Raw genomic sequence first — 15,939 nt, 5'->3', positions numbered from 1 at the left:
TCGCCGGGGCAGAGGCGTAAATCTTGTTGTGTGAAGGAACAGTGGGCGACATGGACTTCATCTTCGGGCGCAAGCCCGCTGTGCAACCAGTGGCTGGAGATCGAGTGCTGCCATTGCACTTCTTCGAGGACAGTCTGCTCGTCCAAGGAAACAACATGGCCGTGTCACTGGTTTTTGACGCAGTGCTCGATCCAGAAAAGCTCCGACAATCCCTCGAAGGGCTGGTCCAACGCGAGGGATGGCAAAGGTTGGGAGGCCGGCTAAGGAAGAATGTAAGAGAGACCGAGCAACGAGGCCACCCAAAGCTGTTCCGTGCAATCTAACGCTCTGCACGGACGAATAGGCCTCGGGCAAGATCGAATGGCACATCCCAGCGGAGTCTTACCGCCGACAGACCGGCGATTTCCTTCGCGCACGTTGATCACGGCGTCCCTTCTGCTTCGCACCCGACAGCCTCCCGAATCCCGAAACCAGACACTCGGCCTGCTGTCGTTGGCGATCCCGACGACCTGGAAGACTTGGCGTGGGAGCCTGGATACAAGCCAAATGGGATCAAGGACTACCTCAACACTGACCGTCCGGTGTTAGGGTTGCGAGTCAACTCCTTCACGGACAAGACCATTGTTGTTCTTCAGTGGCAGCATGTTGCCTTTGATGCGCTTGGCTTGCAGTACGTTGTCGAGGGCTGGAATGCCATGCTTTGGGGTAAGACAGCCGAAATCCCGACTCCATGCAGCGCCGACTCGGATCCGTTCAATCTACTTGCCCAAGGGACCCGCCCAACCACGGAAGAGCACGTCCTAGCAGATAAAAAGGTCGGACTGGTTGGCATGCTCAAGTGGGGACTGGGGTATGGGGTCGATATGCTCCTCCGACCCAAAGAAAACCGGATGGTCTGTGTTCCGGAGACGTACTGGCGGCCACAGCTGGACAAAGCCATGGCAGAGCTACGTGCCGAAGCTGTCAGAAAGGGCGAAGACGAATCCAAAGTGTTTCTAACTGAGAACGATGTTGTGACAGCCTGGATTCTGCGATGTGTAATTGGCCCGACGGGGATGAGTCCCGACAGGACGGTAAATACTAACTCTTGTGTCCTCGCTGGATGATAGCACTGATTGACTCCCTCTTCCAGGTCGCCGCATCCATTGCCATGTCCCTCCGCAAGGCCTTTGAGGGTGACCTCATTCCTACCTCGGCCGAGCAACCCTACATTGGCAATGCTTTCGGCTGGGCCAACGTACTCGTGAGCGCGGGCGACGTTACCACCAAGCCGTTGAGTTGGCTTGCACGGCAGATCCGGCGTGCGATCAATGAGCAGGGCACGCGTGCTCAGCACGAGGCATATTATGCCATGGTGCGCACGTCTGGAACCGGTCTGCCCATTGTCGTTTTTGGGGATGGCGACATGGCCCAAGTTGGCTTCTCCAATTGGTCCAAGGCTGGCCTCTTCAATACTGACTTTTCCCCTGCCCGTCAAAACCCTCAGAGTGATAGCGGGCCCTGCAAACCGTCGTATGTTCAAGAAAATCACGGCCCTATGAAGCCTGGTGATGGTTTCTTCATCCTCGGGAAGGATGAGAAAGGAAACTATTGGACTTCGGCGTGCAAGGTGAAAGGCCAGTGGGCGAAGTTCGAGGAGCAGCTGAAGGCATATGAAGCTGAGGCGTGAGTGGACCAAGGGAATTAAATAATAGCCTGGCAGATGTAGCTTGTTTCTTAAATGATACCCCTGGTTGCTTTAATTCATATGCATGATTGCGCTACCTGTATTTTATTATGGCATTGAGATTGTTGACTGCAACGGCATGGACATCAAAGTTGCCAGCAATTCGTACAAGACTAACGGGTCCATATTCCAATACCAGTAGTTGTCTAGGATTCTGGCGCTCGACCGCGGTGATTGAACAAGGAGGTCGAGCCCTAGCTATACCCTAGCAACAGCTGTAGGATTTGATGACGGAAGTATCATAGGCAAAATGAAATCAATAGGTGCCCTAGACGCCCGCAGCATAAATTAGCCTGCTACATGGACGGGGTGCGTAGCATTTGATATCAGTGACATCGACCTGTCAACTATATACCCAGTGGTTCATTTCTGGGAACTTCGTTCCCAACCAAAAACGCGTTGAGCTGAAAGGATACGAGAAGAAGTTCCAGCCACTTTTCGGATCCGTATATTGCTACAGCCACCGTTAGCGCACGTTGCAGGGTCGAAGTAGGTCTGGACATACATTAGAACAGCTCTGGGTGAGCACCGTCTTGCTGAGAGCCGATTGTATGTTATCACACCACTCAAGCTCTGCATCTCTGGATACTTCAACGGATAGCGCGCGACGCTGGAGAACCGGACGCGCAATCTCAATGACAAGATTGGCCGCGCTGCATCTGTGAGCTTACATTCATCTGCATGAGAGTGGCCAGTAAGGAGCACTCACCATTCTATTGAGAACAGAACAGATGTGTGTCCACTGCCCGAGTTAGGTCCCAGCAAGTAGAACATGTTGGGGAACTCGTTCATTGCGATGGTCTTGTAAGCACCAATGCCGCCCACGGCGTCCCAATGCTGTTGCAGGCTTTTGCCATGTTTTCCAATCACAGTATCTGCTTTCCACTGCGTGAACTCGAAACCCGTCGCGAGAATCTAGTATGACAATGAGCACAGTGGACGTGGATATATATTTCAGCCCAACTCACTATAAAGTCCACCTGATGTTCCTTGCCCGATGCAGTGCTTATACTATTGGGGCCAATACTTGTTATTGAGTCCTTGACAAGCTGCATCTTAGGATTATGAAGAGAACGGATGTATTGATTATCCAGGATTCGTCGCTGATGAAAAGTCAGCTTTTTGCAATACCATCGTGGAAAGGGACTTCTTACTCGACACCCGAGATCGTGCGTGGGAGTAAGCAAAGACCGATATCGCTCTATTGAAAAATGGTTAGAAGATTATGGAAAACATGTGTTATCTTGAAAATACCTGGCGCATTATCCTCAATATACTTCTGACTATAAGCAAGTCTCTCCTCTCTCGCTTTCTGGCCTTGGGGATCGTTGTAAAATTGACCGAGTGCCGAGTCGAGAATCCAAAAGACGAGCCACCTCAGGATAAGCAGGAGAACCGGGACATAGGAGAAAAGAGTGCGGAGTGTGGTAGTGAATTGGTAGTTTCCGACGGCCATGGGGACGTAGTGTTGTGAGCTCTGTATTCACGTAGTAGGGTTAGGAACTGGATATTCGATGAATAGGGGAGGCGCAACTCACCCGGATAAATTGCGTCAAGCTATTGACATCGTCCATCACGGCAGGAACGACTTGAGATCCAGAGCCTGTATTTTGGTTAGCTGTGAGTGGCGCCAGATCTGCGAGGTAGAACCTTAGACACATACATCCGTTACCAATCACAGCCACGTTGCGGCCTCGCAGATCGTGGTCTTTATCCCATCTCGCCGTATGAACCACTGGTCCTTCAAAGTTCTCGATGCCGGGCAGAACAGGGTACTTGGGGTTTGTGTAGCCCCCGACGGCAGAGATCAACACCTTTGCCTCGTGAACAAAGTCTTCTCCGGTGTGCGCATCGTGGAGGTATACATGCCACCTGCTAGAAGATGCCATCCATCTAGCGCCTTTCCACTCTGTCCCAAGCCTAGTCCGCTCATGCACGCGATATATGCTAGCCACTCGCTGAACATAGGCCAAAATCTCCTTTTGGGAGGGGAAAAGGCTGGTAAATCCAGGGTTAGGGAACCATGATAGTGAATAGAGCACCCCGGGGATATCAACTCCACATCCGGGATCTGGAGATTGTTAGCAGGCATCACGACGGCTGAGGATTGAGATAGTACATTTGTTCGCTGCCCAGGCTCCCCCCATCTCTGATGCCCGATCATAGATCACGAAGTCGCCAACCTTCAGTTGTCGTTGTAGTTGGCATGCCATGTTAATGCCAGACAAGCCGGCTCCAATAATGACAACGTCAGTCTTCAATGTCTTCGGTTTGTCCATGTTTGGCTGGGTGTATGGGTAGAAGAGGAGCCCCGGGGAGGAATCATACCGAGGTCCTATATAGGTCTCCTGAATGAGGATAGAGCAAACCTCATTCTAGTAGCCAATCGCGCCCAACCAGCCGCCTAGCGCTTGATTATGGCCCCCAAAGGATGAGGCTAGTTTCCGATACCGATACATGTAGGATAGGGTGGGATATCCCATAGAAGGTGTAGGATAGTATAGACACAACTATCAAGCAATGCACGTGCGTGCAAGTTGCCCCGCTGAGTATCAAGTCGCGCGTCGATCAATTCCTTGTATGTGGACCCAATGCAAGGCTCGGAGAAAGATAGCGCTGATATGAAGCAGCGGCCTTGGCTTGCTTTGCAACGGTCATCACGCCTTTCCAGCCTATTGACTCCGCGTGAGATTGTACAACTAATTCATCAGGCCAGACCCACCGGGGGTGCGCTAGGATGAAATGACTTGGCTTTGGGGCGGCTGTCCTGATATCGAGCACGCTAATAGGAGAACTACGCGGGCCCAATGATTGGGACCACCGCGCTAGTGCGCGATTCTGGTAGTCAACGCCGGTACTAACGTCGAATCCGGTATTGATATTTCCCAGTTCCTCTCTTCAACTCTCTTTCGCCCCCAAGGTAGCTAAACTTTCGTTGACACTAAATATCAAGCCGCGTTGAATGACGTTTCTCATTGCTGTATCGAGGCAAGATGAGCCGACGAACTAAAGTAGCCAAACGAACTAAAACCCGACAATAAGGCTCTCGACGCAGCCGAGGTGCACGCTTGGATGAGGAGATTCAATAGCTAAATCCTTTATACTCCAGTGGTTATGAACTCACATTCGTGTTGTAGCTGGATCTCGTAACAGTTTGCTATACACCAGATTGCACGGCAGGCTTGGAGATCAGTTGCTTCGCAAGCCTTCCTAACATACCTAGCACTCGAGGGCCATAATTATAGAGTCTGCTTTTGCGTAGGGTCAAGTCTAAAGTGAGCTGTATAAGGGGTAAGAGGGGGGGGGGCGGGTTACATTATTCTTGCCGACTGCTATTGACCGCTAGCTCCCAGACAATAAAGTCCACTTCGTGATGTAACGTGTTAACGTAAATCTTCAAGTTTCCTACAAGATGGGTCGTGTCAGCGTGGATGCTAGTGCCGGTCTCATGGTCCAGATTTGGAATGGCGGTTGGTATATGTCGCGAAAGGCTGCAGACATAGCCCGGGAGAAGCGAGAAGCTCTTGCATATGACAATGTATGAGCGAAATTCCAGACCCAGCCTTGCGGATCACAATATAGGTAATACGCTTGTGGCTGCTAGCACCATCTGCTAAAATCCTCTGAAACCTTGAATGTTGCGATTCCACCTGCTCGGGTCAGGAAGTCCATGAAGAAGAGCCGACGACTGACTGGAAGTGATAAGAACTATTACCAACGTAATACTGCTAACTATCAGGGTAGAGTCTTGATAACCCCTCATCGCAGATCGATTGTTTTCCCCCTCTCAGAGACCATTCTCCTGTGCTTCGTGTATCACTCGTTATTCTCACATTGTGTCCAAGCTGTCCAATGCCTTCGTGGACAGTTCTGCCTTTGTTTGTGGCTCCGGCCTTTCGGCAGGTCTTGGAGGGACAAGTTGTGTTGAATTTGGTGGAAAACCTTTTTCTCACCACTCTTATACAATGCGCTTCTCCAACCTGGACAACCTGCTTAGCTATCTTGGCCTTTTTCATCATCTCTGCTTTTGTTCAAACGCAGGTCGAGTATTTCAACTGGGACCAGAAGACCAAGAGCCAGTGTACCCGAGCATCCCAGCTTACCTGCATGTCTGAAGTCCGAGATGTCCGGTGCCCAGCGTTTACCACTTCCAACGAGAGTCAAGATTCCGAATCATCCAAGTCAAAAAACATGACGTATCTGGACTCACTTGAGCACTCCCCAACTCCCCCAGATATCTACGGCAAAGTCACAATGTACCCGTGTGTCCTGCGACACATCCGTCTGGGTGGCGGATTCAAAGATGACTTTGCTCACACATATCTCTACATCGGGGTTCCCCTGGGTCTACGCGCATGCTACACCCCATTGCTGTCGGTGGATTCACCACCGGAGTCTCGCCCTTGGTACAGCAAGGCATTCTTCAGTATTCGACCCGAGGATCAATTCTTGAGAGGTGGCGCAAGTCTCTCCTTGGTCCAAAAGCTCCACGAATTTCTCTTACTGGAGGTGCGTAGCCAGCCCTTGGATTAGTGATACCAGGGTATATCTAACTGACAATGATGCAGGGAGAACGCCCTGAAGAATGGCCGCACTGTTATTTCCTCTCCCCACCAAGTGCCAATGGCCAGTCATTCAACCCGCTTTCCTTCTATTATCTCTACAATGCCCAAAAGGAGCTTGGCGCGATGATCGTCCAGCTCGACACGTCCTACGTGACGCGACGATTGTGGTTTGCACGCAACTGCCGCCAGCCAGGGCCTAGCAATGGTCCCTATACCTTTCGATGCAAATTTGAGAAGGACTTGCAGATATCTCCATTCACGCCGGTTGCCGGAGCGAGCTATGTCATCGACAGCTCTGATCCTTTGGCTAGTCCGGATCATCACGCCAGTCTCTTGATCAATCTTAAGAAGGGCAATACCTCGATTATGCTGGGTCGGGTCACCACAACCTCCGAGCCTCTCGATGTCGCCAGCGCGAGCTTTGGCTCTCGACTGCTGTTTCTCGCCAAGTGGTGGTACATCCCAACGGGTGGCTTTGTAGCCTTTCGAATTCTCAGAGAGGCAGCCCGGATTTATCTGACGCAGCCTAAGGAGAACCTTGATATTCAGACAAGGACCGAGCAGATTAAAACATCTATAGCGAAGCACTCTAGAATATCGGAAAGGTAAGCGATGGCCCTATTCCATGCCCAAGGGCATCAGCGGAACTCGCTGACCGACCTGCAGGTTGATGGAGAAATACTTTTTTGTGATCCTCTCTGCCATGGTTCGCCGCCAGACGGCCATCAAGAGGGTAATCTATGAGACCCCGGGGGAGCACTGCGAGCGAATCCGTGTATTGCATTGCAACCAGCACAGCGCAGCCCAGAAAGGCACCGTGTGCCCCATGTCTGGCAAGCAGACAACAGAGCATGACGAGGAACCGCAGATCACATTCAAAGTGATTACTCCCAACTTTTACGCGCGCTTTTTCCACTATAACTCGCCACTCGCGGCGATCCAAGGGGAGCTTCTCGATGACGAGAGGACTCGCACCGCATGGTGCTCGCATCCCGACGAATTTGCCTCGTTATTTTCGAGCACGCAGACCGACGCATTCCTCCCTTATCCGGATTGGAGGTGGAAGGCCATCGCTGCCCTGCGCACTGCTCCGCCAGAGACCAACTTTCCCCACCACAACCCCTACCAACCATGCAGAGGCATATCGATGATAGACTCTCTGATCCTGCAGCTCTGTACGAAGGACCAGATTGGGGAATACAGACGTGGTCTGATGCGGCTCTTTCTGGGCCACTGGTTGGGAGCGATTACCTGGCCGGTGAACACTGACTTTGAGCTCATTGGTCTGAGTCGGGATGGTATTATAACGATATTGGACGCTTTTCTCAGAACGGCGCTTACTGCTCTGATGCTCTTTGTCTACTGTACAGTCCCCGAGCATGCCGTTAACATCTGGTATCTACCTCTGGTGGTCTTGGCTTTGGGAGGTTTGAACCTTTGGGCTTGTTTCAAGTCCATCTTCTAAATGTTCTTCTTGGAATTAAATTATCATTGTACTTACAACCAACTTTGCATGAACTTTTGGCTTCCAAAGATCTCTCAATTCAGTTTCTTGTCGCGGGTCAAGTTGACGGAGCTCACTTAGGCAGTTCGGTAGGTTCCAAGTGATGAGTCGCATACATCATTAACATGCAAATACAGAGAACACTCTGCGTCGTCTCCTAATTGACTTTCCGCTGGCGTTACGGTGTAGCTTAGGAGATATTGTGTTGCGAATAGTCCTTTTGGGGCGGCGGCCCATTGTTCTGGAGGCGCCGAGGGTTTCCTATCATATAGACTGACTGTCGCAATCCATTTTGCTCTTTTTGCTCGACCTTGGGTGATATTTTTGCTCGTCTTCTTTCGGGATACTTCTTCGAAGCCTCTTGTGACATCGAGATTTCCAGGAATCCCTTCAGCCATGGTCTTCTCCCAGAATCGGACTTTCCGGCCAGTACGCAACTGCCAGGCCAGTCTTTTACTCTCGGGCCATACGGGATTGAGTACGACCGGCACTTTAAATCTGAGGCTAGTGCATTCGTGGCAGTCATTCTAGTGGAACACACGCTTCGACGCATTCTCCAACGAGAGAAGGTCGTGATGGCAAGATGGCGGGCATGCAAAAGGAAATTGCTCTAAGTGATGATCGGACACATGTTGTTTATATCTATTTTAGAGAAAAGAGCCTACCTGCATGCTTCGGGCGGTTTGAATATATATTCGGGTACACTAGGCATATACTTGCATGGCCTACCATAGGTACTAGCCAGTTATAGTCCCTCTCTCATAATCACCTTTGATCATCCCAGGAGGATTCTAGGGTGCCCATTCTTTCTTGGATTATGACTTACGTACGCCTATCGGTGACCTAACCCTGAAGGTACCTAGGTAGTTTATGGAGCTCATGAGTTCCTTATATAATCCCCTTTGTATTTAAACAGGTTTAGTGCAGTTTGGAATCAACACACTTCTTTTGCCGAATCTCAGAAAAAGCAAACAGACGAGCAATAACGCATGATTTCTATCTCCGCGGATCGGCGTACATTGAGCGTCCTTTCACAACGCTCACCATGCACACAATGTCAATATCAAACTCCATCCCTACCGAGGTCGTCATCAGAATATTCGGGGAACTTTCTCTTTCAGACGCGCTTCACTTGGCCGCGACTTGCTGTCGACTCCGCCAGGTCCTGAATGAAAACACACCTACTGTCTACAAACGTCTACGCAGACAGATCCAATGTGAACGATATGCGAGAGTCCTCCTGGCAGATCAAGGGGGCCTGCCCTCTAATTCTCCCTCTGTGACGATACCGGATCTTCTACGATTGCGACGGAACTCCCGTATGGTGGAGAAGGCGATTAATGTATTTGATCGTGATATTACACCGCATATCCGGAGTGAGTATAAGCACACTACTTATACGAGACCTGAACTGAACCACATCTCCTCAAGTTCCGACTACGGATATTGATGATGAATTTTATGGAGGAAAACCGCGTCCGTTGCATTTGACCCCGACAGAGCGTCATCGGTTCACTCGGAGCTACTACCAAGTCTGGAGTCTTTTCCTACTAGATCGACCGTCTCGACAACAACGATATCGCAGCATGCTGCTGAAGCATTTATACGTGGTCTTCGAAATGATTGATCTTGACCAGCCGATTGCGGACGAAGCCTCCCCACCCACCGAGAAACGAGGCGAACTTCTTCGAGAAGTGGACGTGTATCTCTGCTATCTCTACCACCGCATCCATAGACAAGACTACATTAATTTCTCAGGGCAGAGCATTTCTATGCGTACACAAGGGCATGCAGCGATATGGGACCATTGCCAGCCTGATTTCAAGAAGGTTGTTTGTTACCCGTGGCGAAATCCCGATAAACTACCCATTCAGGATGAAGAGGTGTGGGAGTATACAACGGATGAAGAATGAATTTATGGTTTGGATCTGTCTCGGTATAACGTTGGGTTAAGATATACTAGGCAGTGATATGACTATCCGAAAGCTTAATGTCTCGACAGCCCTACCAAATATGTAGGAATGCGAACGGAGGCTAGGCCAGTGAGACTACCCTAGGTAGGTAGAGGACTGCTGACAAAATACAATATATGTTGTACTCGAGAAAACAAATAGATTCTCATTACAAACCGGAGCCCTTTCACTAACGTGGTTCCACCCACTTCCGAGCATCCCCGAGCCTTCTGGGTAACCAAAGCTGACGAAATCAACCTGCCAAGGTTCCAAGGTTGTACCTAGACCTTCTAGTTAGCTCATTCACTATGTCCACTACTTACCTCCAGGGCTAGGTAGTGAATCCGTTAGGTAATCAACACTGCTGATGTCATCCAGGTCTCGACCCAATCACGTGCGCAGTGCTTAGCAAGCGACCGGCCTCGACGCGCGCAAATGATTAATTTGCATGCTGGAAAGACACCGAAACGTCTGTGATCGCAATCTTCTTAGTCTTCCCCCCCCCACTTCGCGGCCGATAAAACTCTCGTGCATATAACTTCCCTCTTTCCTCCCAGATCCCTTCAATACCTTCAAGCTGTTTTCCTCCACCTTTCGTCGTTTCCCTTCCGCTCTCCGATCCCTCGGGTTCACTGCTGCCGCCGCCTCGACTTTCCATCACCAGTCGCCCCCGGCATCCTCAGTCTTCGCACAGCCCTTATCGACGCCCCCGCGCGTCAATTGCATGAACACCGCCAGAATGGTGCACTCCAAAGTTGTTAGTAAGTGGGATGGCCTATATCGATCACCCCCAAGTCGATAGATGCTAACTGGATGCCCCGCAGTTATTGGATCGGGCCCCGGTGCCCATACTGCCGCCATCTACCTGTCGCGTGCAGAGCTCGAGCCCGTGCTGTACGAGGGTATGCTCGCTAATGGCACCGCTGCCGGTGGCCAGCTCACCACCACGACCGACGTCGAGAACTTCCCTGGTTTCCCCAGCGGTATCGGCGGCGCTGAACTGATGGAGAACATGCGCAAGCAGTCCGAGCGCTTCGGCACCGAGATCATCACCGAGACCATTTCCAAGCTGGATCTCTCCCAGCGTCCCTTCAAGATGTGGACTGAGTGGAACGACGGCCCCGATGCCGAGCCCGTCCGCACCGCCGACGCTGTCATCATCGCTACCGGTGCCAACGCTCGCCGCCTCAACTTGCCCGGCGAGGAGACCTACTGGCAGAACGGCATCAGCGCCTGCGCCGTGTGCGACGGTGCCGTCCCCATCTTCCGCAACAAGCCCCTTTACGTGATTGGTGGTGGTGACTCTGCCGCCGAGGAGGCCATGTTCCTCGCCAAGTACGGCAGCCACGTCACCGTGCTCGTCCGCCGCGACAAGCTCCGTGCCTCTAAGGTGATGGCTGACCGCCTGCTCGCGCACCCCAAGTGCACTGTTCGCTTCAACGCCGTCGCCACCGAGGTCATTGGCGAGAACAAACCTAACGGCCTCATGACCCACCTCCGCGTCAAGAGCACCACCAATGGCGAGGAAGAAATTGTCGATGCCAACGGTCTCTTCTACGCCGTTGGCCACGACCCCGCCAACAGCTTGGTCAAGGGCCAGGTCGACCTCGACGAGGATGGCTACATCATCACCAAGCCCGGTACCAGCTTCACCAGCGTCGAGGGTGTCTTTGCCTGCGGCGACGTTCAGGACAAGCGGTACCGCCAGGCCATCACTAGTGCTGGTATGTTTGACCCATAATATATATATCCCATCGAATCTGACTAATTCGCAATAACAGGTTCTGGCTGTGTTGCCGCCCTGGAGGCTGAGAAGTTCATCTCCGAACTCTGAATCGCCGAAGCACATACCACGATTGTGGACCACTCAAAATACACCACGCCCGGGTCCAAGTCGACTCCACGACTCTAAGCATTTCACGCACCTCCTCTCCCAGGCATGATTTCTCATCTCATCTCACGACCTCCGTGTTCGTTGTTAAGCGTAACGTTCGGAATGCTCGTCGCATTTCTAGACTTGTCTGTTACGCCCGTTAGATTTTCAATTCCCCATGCATATTTTCCTTGCTCTCATGGTTCACGGATCTCCTTTCTGTTATATTTTTCTTTTCTTTTTTTTTGTCTGGTTTGATCGTCGGAAGATCAGACTCGTTTGCTGGGGTTGGTCGGTACCGATAGAGATAGAAATAGACGGAACATTTCAAACCACGCAACCTCGTCTCGAAATACCCCCAAGACATACTCAGGAATAAGTCTGATGTATCCTTCTAGAACATCTCGTCCGTGCAGAATGAATTCGTCAAAGTCTTGTATTAAATCTTCAATGCATTTCACGAATTGGAATACGGCACAGACGCATTCCTCTATCCGATTAACCCGTAATTGCGCCCACAAATCATATTGAGACACAAGACAGCTGGAGACATCTTGATCTCTGCCAGCCCACGTAGCAAGAGCGCCATCATAAACCATAAAACTCATCGAATCGTCGCAGTGATTTCACCGCGCTTGCCACTACTCCTGCGGAGCATCCCACTGCTCAAACGGATTCTCCGCACACCACCGGCCTTTGACCTCGAGGGATCGTCGGTCCCACTCCGTTGCGACACGCTTGAACGCATCCCATGCTTCGGCGTTGGTGCGGCGATTCATCTCCGTCCGCTCGAGGTAGGGCTGCTTCTCAGCGGGCGCGGCATTGCGCCACATCTGGCCGAGCGCGTGGCGGATCTCGTCGCGGGCGGCTTTGGCGTTGGGGTTGTTGGATGCGGCGCGGCGGGCGTCGTCGCATTGTGCGCGGCATTTAGCCCAAAAATCTTTCTGATAGAAGAGGAATGGGTTCAGGCCGGCTTTTTGCGGTTTGGGTGGTGGGGGACCGATTTCGGCGTAGATGGCGGTCCACATTGCTTGGTCGTAGGTGTCGCGGCGGAGTTTGTCCGTCGCGATGAGAGGGTTGCGTGATGTGGAGGTAGAAGTCGAAGTGGAATGGGAGGTATTATTGGTGGTGTTTGGTGTTGTGGGCGTTGGATTCGATACGTTCTCGGCTTTCTTTGTGGTGCCGTTTGGCGTTGCTGTGATGCCGATCGTTGGCTTTTCTGGGACGAGAGGCTCTGGGATTTCGATTGACCCAAGGGCGCTCTCGATGATTTCTGAAGCTGCGCGGAGGCCGGAGAGATAGGCTCCATGGACGGTCGCTGGGTGTGTACCGCAGGTTGCTTCGCCTGCAAAGTGCAGATTGCCAAGTTGCCGGGCCATCAGGTCGTAGTCTTCAGGGAGTGCCTCTGACGCTACATACGAATAGCTGCCACGTGTGAATCGGTCGGAGCCCCAGCGGGTAATAATAGTCTCGAGGGGATCCGGAACGACGGCATGTTTGAAGACATTCCGGAGCTGAGCAGTAACCTCGGCGATGATCTCAGCGTCTGGAGTGCTTTCAGCTTGATGTGCTGCATCGCCCGCCATCAGAGCAATCAGAACCGGCAGGCCGGTAGTCTTGACACAGTTCCAGAACAAATAGAATCGGCCCCGATTTTTCGCGTAGTCCTCTTGGGCCATGCTGTCTCGGGTCGTTGGTTCGCGAAGAAGACCGAACATATCCCGCTCTGTGTCCCAGAAGGGTTCGTCAAACACTAAAACTACCTTGTTCATGACCCCAAATCCCAGTCTGTCAATGGCACCCAACTTCCAATCGGGCAGAGGAGGGTCGAAATTGATTGTTCGATGCTTGAGGGTGCCGAGAGAGCCTGTAAATACGACATGGTCTGCAGAGAACTGCTCTCCATCCTCACACTGGATGATCGCGTTGCGATGGCCAGATCCTGCCGCATCATAGGAGATATTCGTCACAATTTTGTTCGTGCGAACATCGAGTTTGGTAGGCAGCGAATACAGCCCGTATGGCAATTGCTGATACCCACCGATCACCTGTGAATGTTCCCCCTCGAACTCATTTCCGATATCCTGATCCCATCCGGAGAGGCTGAGCTTGTTGACGTTCGTAGCATTGGCATACTCGAGGTTTGCAAGGTGCCAGTTCAGAAGTCGCATGTCTTTGGGTGTCAACGGGAGCATGCGCTGATATTGCTTGACACCCTCGTCCATCACCGCCCCTAAGGTCTGTGTTGGAGTTGCGTTGGCAAGATCATCTAGTTCAAGTGTATCCTCTGGAGAAAATCCCGGATTGAGTTTCCATCCGGTCGCTTGACAAGCCAATGCCGCCGGATGCTCTTTCATAGAACCCACGAGATTTGTAGCCACTCCGTTGTTTGCCTGAATTCCCGTAGTCTTATGTCCTACACCTCGGCGTCGACGAACACGTTTCGTTGGGACGAGTAGATGGGTAGTTCCGGCCGCGCGAGCATCTTCGTATTGTCGAACTGTGAGGCCGTCATCCGCTGCTGACTCACGACCACTGTCAATCATTTCGCGATCACCCTCGGCCGTGGTGATTACGAGCGCTTTGTGGCGGTATGATCCAGACCGGTCAAGCACATCGTTGTAGAGTTTTTCATCCATCGCATCCTGCACCTCATGCACTGGAGAACCATCAATATCGTAAATCGTAGAAATATCTCTTAATAAGTGGTAATGAAGGGCCAGCTGGCCACGAACGATCTGGTCCAAAGGATTGCCGTTGTCAAAGCCAACAATAATCTGAGCTCCCATTTCTGCCTTGGGGACGAGTCCCGGGGGCAACATTTCCGACTGCATGCTGTGCAAGGGATGCGAATAAATCCGGCCGCCGATTCTCCGCCGACCCTCGAGCACAATGATACGCGGGGAGCTGTCTGCATCGCGATACTGTTGGAACAGCCCCTCCAACTGTCGTGCACAGCCCAGGCCACCGACACCCCCACCGACGACAACGATGACGGGCCCATCACGGCGTTTGCCACGTCGAAGAGGCATGGGAGGTATGGGGACCTCGACACAGCCAAAGTTGATGTACCCATTCCGTATCAGCCAATCGTATGCAAAGGAGGCCAGATTCATCCAACGATAATCTTTGGCGCATCCCAACGCCTCCTCTCTGCTGACACTGACCATGGGATTGCGAGTCCAGAGTCGAAGAATACCGTTTCGAATGTTGAGATAGAGGGTTACATGCATGTAACATAGATGATCTTGCAGCGCTTCTTGCTCCTTCCGATGAAGGGCATAGGGGTTGAGTCTGGATGCATAGGCGGCGGCCACACATTGTTGGCCGTAGACAGCAGGCGCGAGCTGGGACGGGATGGACGAACGAGGACGACATTTGGTTAAATCGACCTTGTTACTATCCAGTATACTTACACCCGTGGTAAGAGAGGGTGTAGAGAGAGATTGCGAAGGGGTCGTGGGAGGAGATGTAGACTTGCTGTGCTCGAACGAGGATGCGAGGGATGTGGCCGTTGTGGCAGACTCATTGGGAGTGCTGCTGCTCCCACTGATGTATGATTCCCCTAGCGAGCTGCTGAAGTCATGATATTGGTCAGAGAAAGGAGAGTGGGGAGTCACAGGCAGTCTCTGATACTCGAAAGGAAGGGATGGTGCGATATTGACGAGAGGAGCCTCCGAAGTACGCGGTCGTTTCAAAGGAGGCTCGCGCTCTTCAACTCGAGACGCCAATATTTGTTCCTGTCCCCCGACGGCAGAATATCCATTTGTAACAACCTGGTTGAGATATGTGGCTTGAGTGGACGGGATGTGCGCCACACTCGGGATTCTCATAGTAGCCGAAGCCTCCATGTTCAACGGTGGGTATTTGTAGCCAGCGTAAGTCTTGACGATGCTCGAGGGGGGGTCTGACGTGTGTATAGGACGAAACTCCATGTCTTCGTGGTTGAGGGCCTGATATGCCCCAAGTCCGATACCAGAGAAATGTGTGTCAATGAACGGATGTCAAATGTCAATAGTGCCCCCCAGGTTCAATCATAATGAGGTTTGCATCGCGTCCAGGGCACCAGCGAGCAGATGAGCAGGATGGTGGAGGCCGTAGCGAACGAAGATAGGGCTTGTCTGCATAAGGTCAGATGCGAAGTACATGTGAAATCTTTGCGTGTAGATGACATTCGAAACGCAGGCGGCGCCGGGGGCAGCTGGATTGGGACATACATTCACGCAACCCGGTTCCCCCACACGACCCTGGCCGATTAGAATGCGGACCAGCGCCAATCGCGATTCAATTGCGCGCAACGCAGACAAAAGCTGGGAAGA

The 15,939-nt window shown here is 52.0% G+C and overlaps 6 protein-coding genes across 6 annotated transcripts; 4 read left to right on the top strand and 2 right to left on the bottom strand.

Annotated features, from left to right (window-relative positions):
* Positions 1-50: 50 nt before the first annotated feature.
* On the top strand, positions 51-1,669 carry N7459_009448 (Transferase; the record flags this gene model as incomplete). The annotated part of the gene is made up of 3 exons (XM_056948616.1): positions 51-307; positions 344-1,073; positions 1,133-1,669. The coding sequence occupies 3 exons, from the start codon at positions 51-53 to the stop codon at positions 1,667-1,669; spliced, it is 1,524 nt and encodes a 507-aa protein (XP_056795841.1).
* Positions 1,670-2,089: 420 nt separating this feature from the next.
* N7459_009447 (flavin-containing monooxygenase) lies at positions 2,090-4,005 on the bottom strand (the record flags this gene model as incomplete). The annotated part of the gene is given in 7 exon segments (XM_056948615.1): positions 2,090-2,221; positions 2,232-2,379; positions 2,436-2,641; positions 2,695-2,829; positions 2,961-3,203; positions 3,265-3,797; positions 3,822-4,005. The coding sequence occupies 7 exon segments, from the start codon at positions 4,003-4,005 to the stop codon at positions 2,090-2,092; spliced, it is 1,581 nt and encodes a 526-aa protein (XP_056795840.1).
* A 1,975-nt stretch (positions 4,006-5,980) lies between these two features.
* On the top strand, positions 5,981-7,756 carry N7459_009446 (DUF1365-domain-containing protein; the record flags this gene model as incomplete). The annotated part of the gene is made up of 3 exons (XM_056948614.1): positions 5,981-6,235; positions 6,295-6,896; positions 6,958-7,756. The coding sequence occupies 3 exons, from the start codon at positions 5,981-5,983 to the stop codon at positions 7,754-7,756; spliced, it is 1,656 nt and encodes a 551-aa protein (XP_056795839.1).
* Positions 7,757-8,849: 1,093 nt separating this feature from the next.
* Positions 8,850-9,708, top strand: N7459_009445 (F-box protein; the record flags this gene model as incomplete). The annotated part of the gene is made up of 2 exons (XM_056948613.1): positions 8,850-9,171; positions 9,227-9,708. 2 exons carry the CDS (start codon positions 8,850-8,852, stop codon positions 9,706-9,708), a joined length of 804 nt encoding a protein of 267 aa, XP_056795838.1.
* Positions 9,709-10,486: 778 nt separating this feature from the next.
* trr1 (thioredoxin-disulfide reductase TRR1) lies at positions 10,487-11,581 on the top strand (the record flags this gene model as incomplete). The annotated part of the gene is made up of 3 exons (XM_056948612.1): positions 10,487-10,508; positions 10,572-11,471; positions 11,529-11,581. 3 exons carry the CDS (start codon positions 10,487-10,489, stop codon positions 11,579-11,581), a joined length of 975 nt encoding a protein of 324 aa, XP_056795837.1.
* A 680-nt stretch (positions 11,582-12,261) lies between these two features.
* aof2 (putative lysine-specific histone demethylase Aof2) lies at positions 12,262-15,471 on the bottom strand (the record flags this gene model as incomplete). Its single annotated transcript, XM_056948611.1, has 1 exon — positions 12,262-15,471. One exon carries the CDS (start codon positions 15,469-15,471, stop codon positions 12,262-12,264), a length of 3,210 nt encoding a protein of 1,069 aa, XP_056795836.1.
* Positions 15,472-15,939: the final 468 nt, after the last annotated feature.

Source organism: Penicillium hispanicum, assembly GCF_028827665.1.
Source record: "Penicillium hispanicum strain IBT 35686 chromosome Unknown utg000008l_segment0_segment0, whole genome shotgun sequence".
NCBI classification, from domain to species: Eukaryota; Fungi; Ascomycota; class Eurotiomycetes; order Eurotiales; family Aspergillaceae; genus Penicillium; species Penicillium hispanicum.
This window is presented reverse-complemented; position numbering and strand designations above follow the sequence as displayed.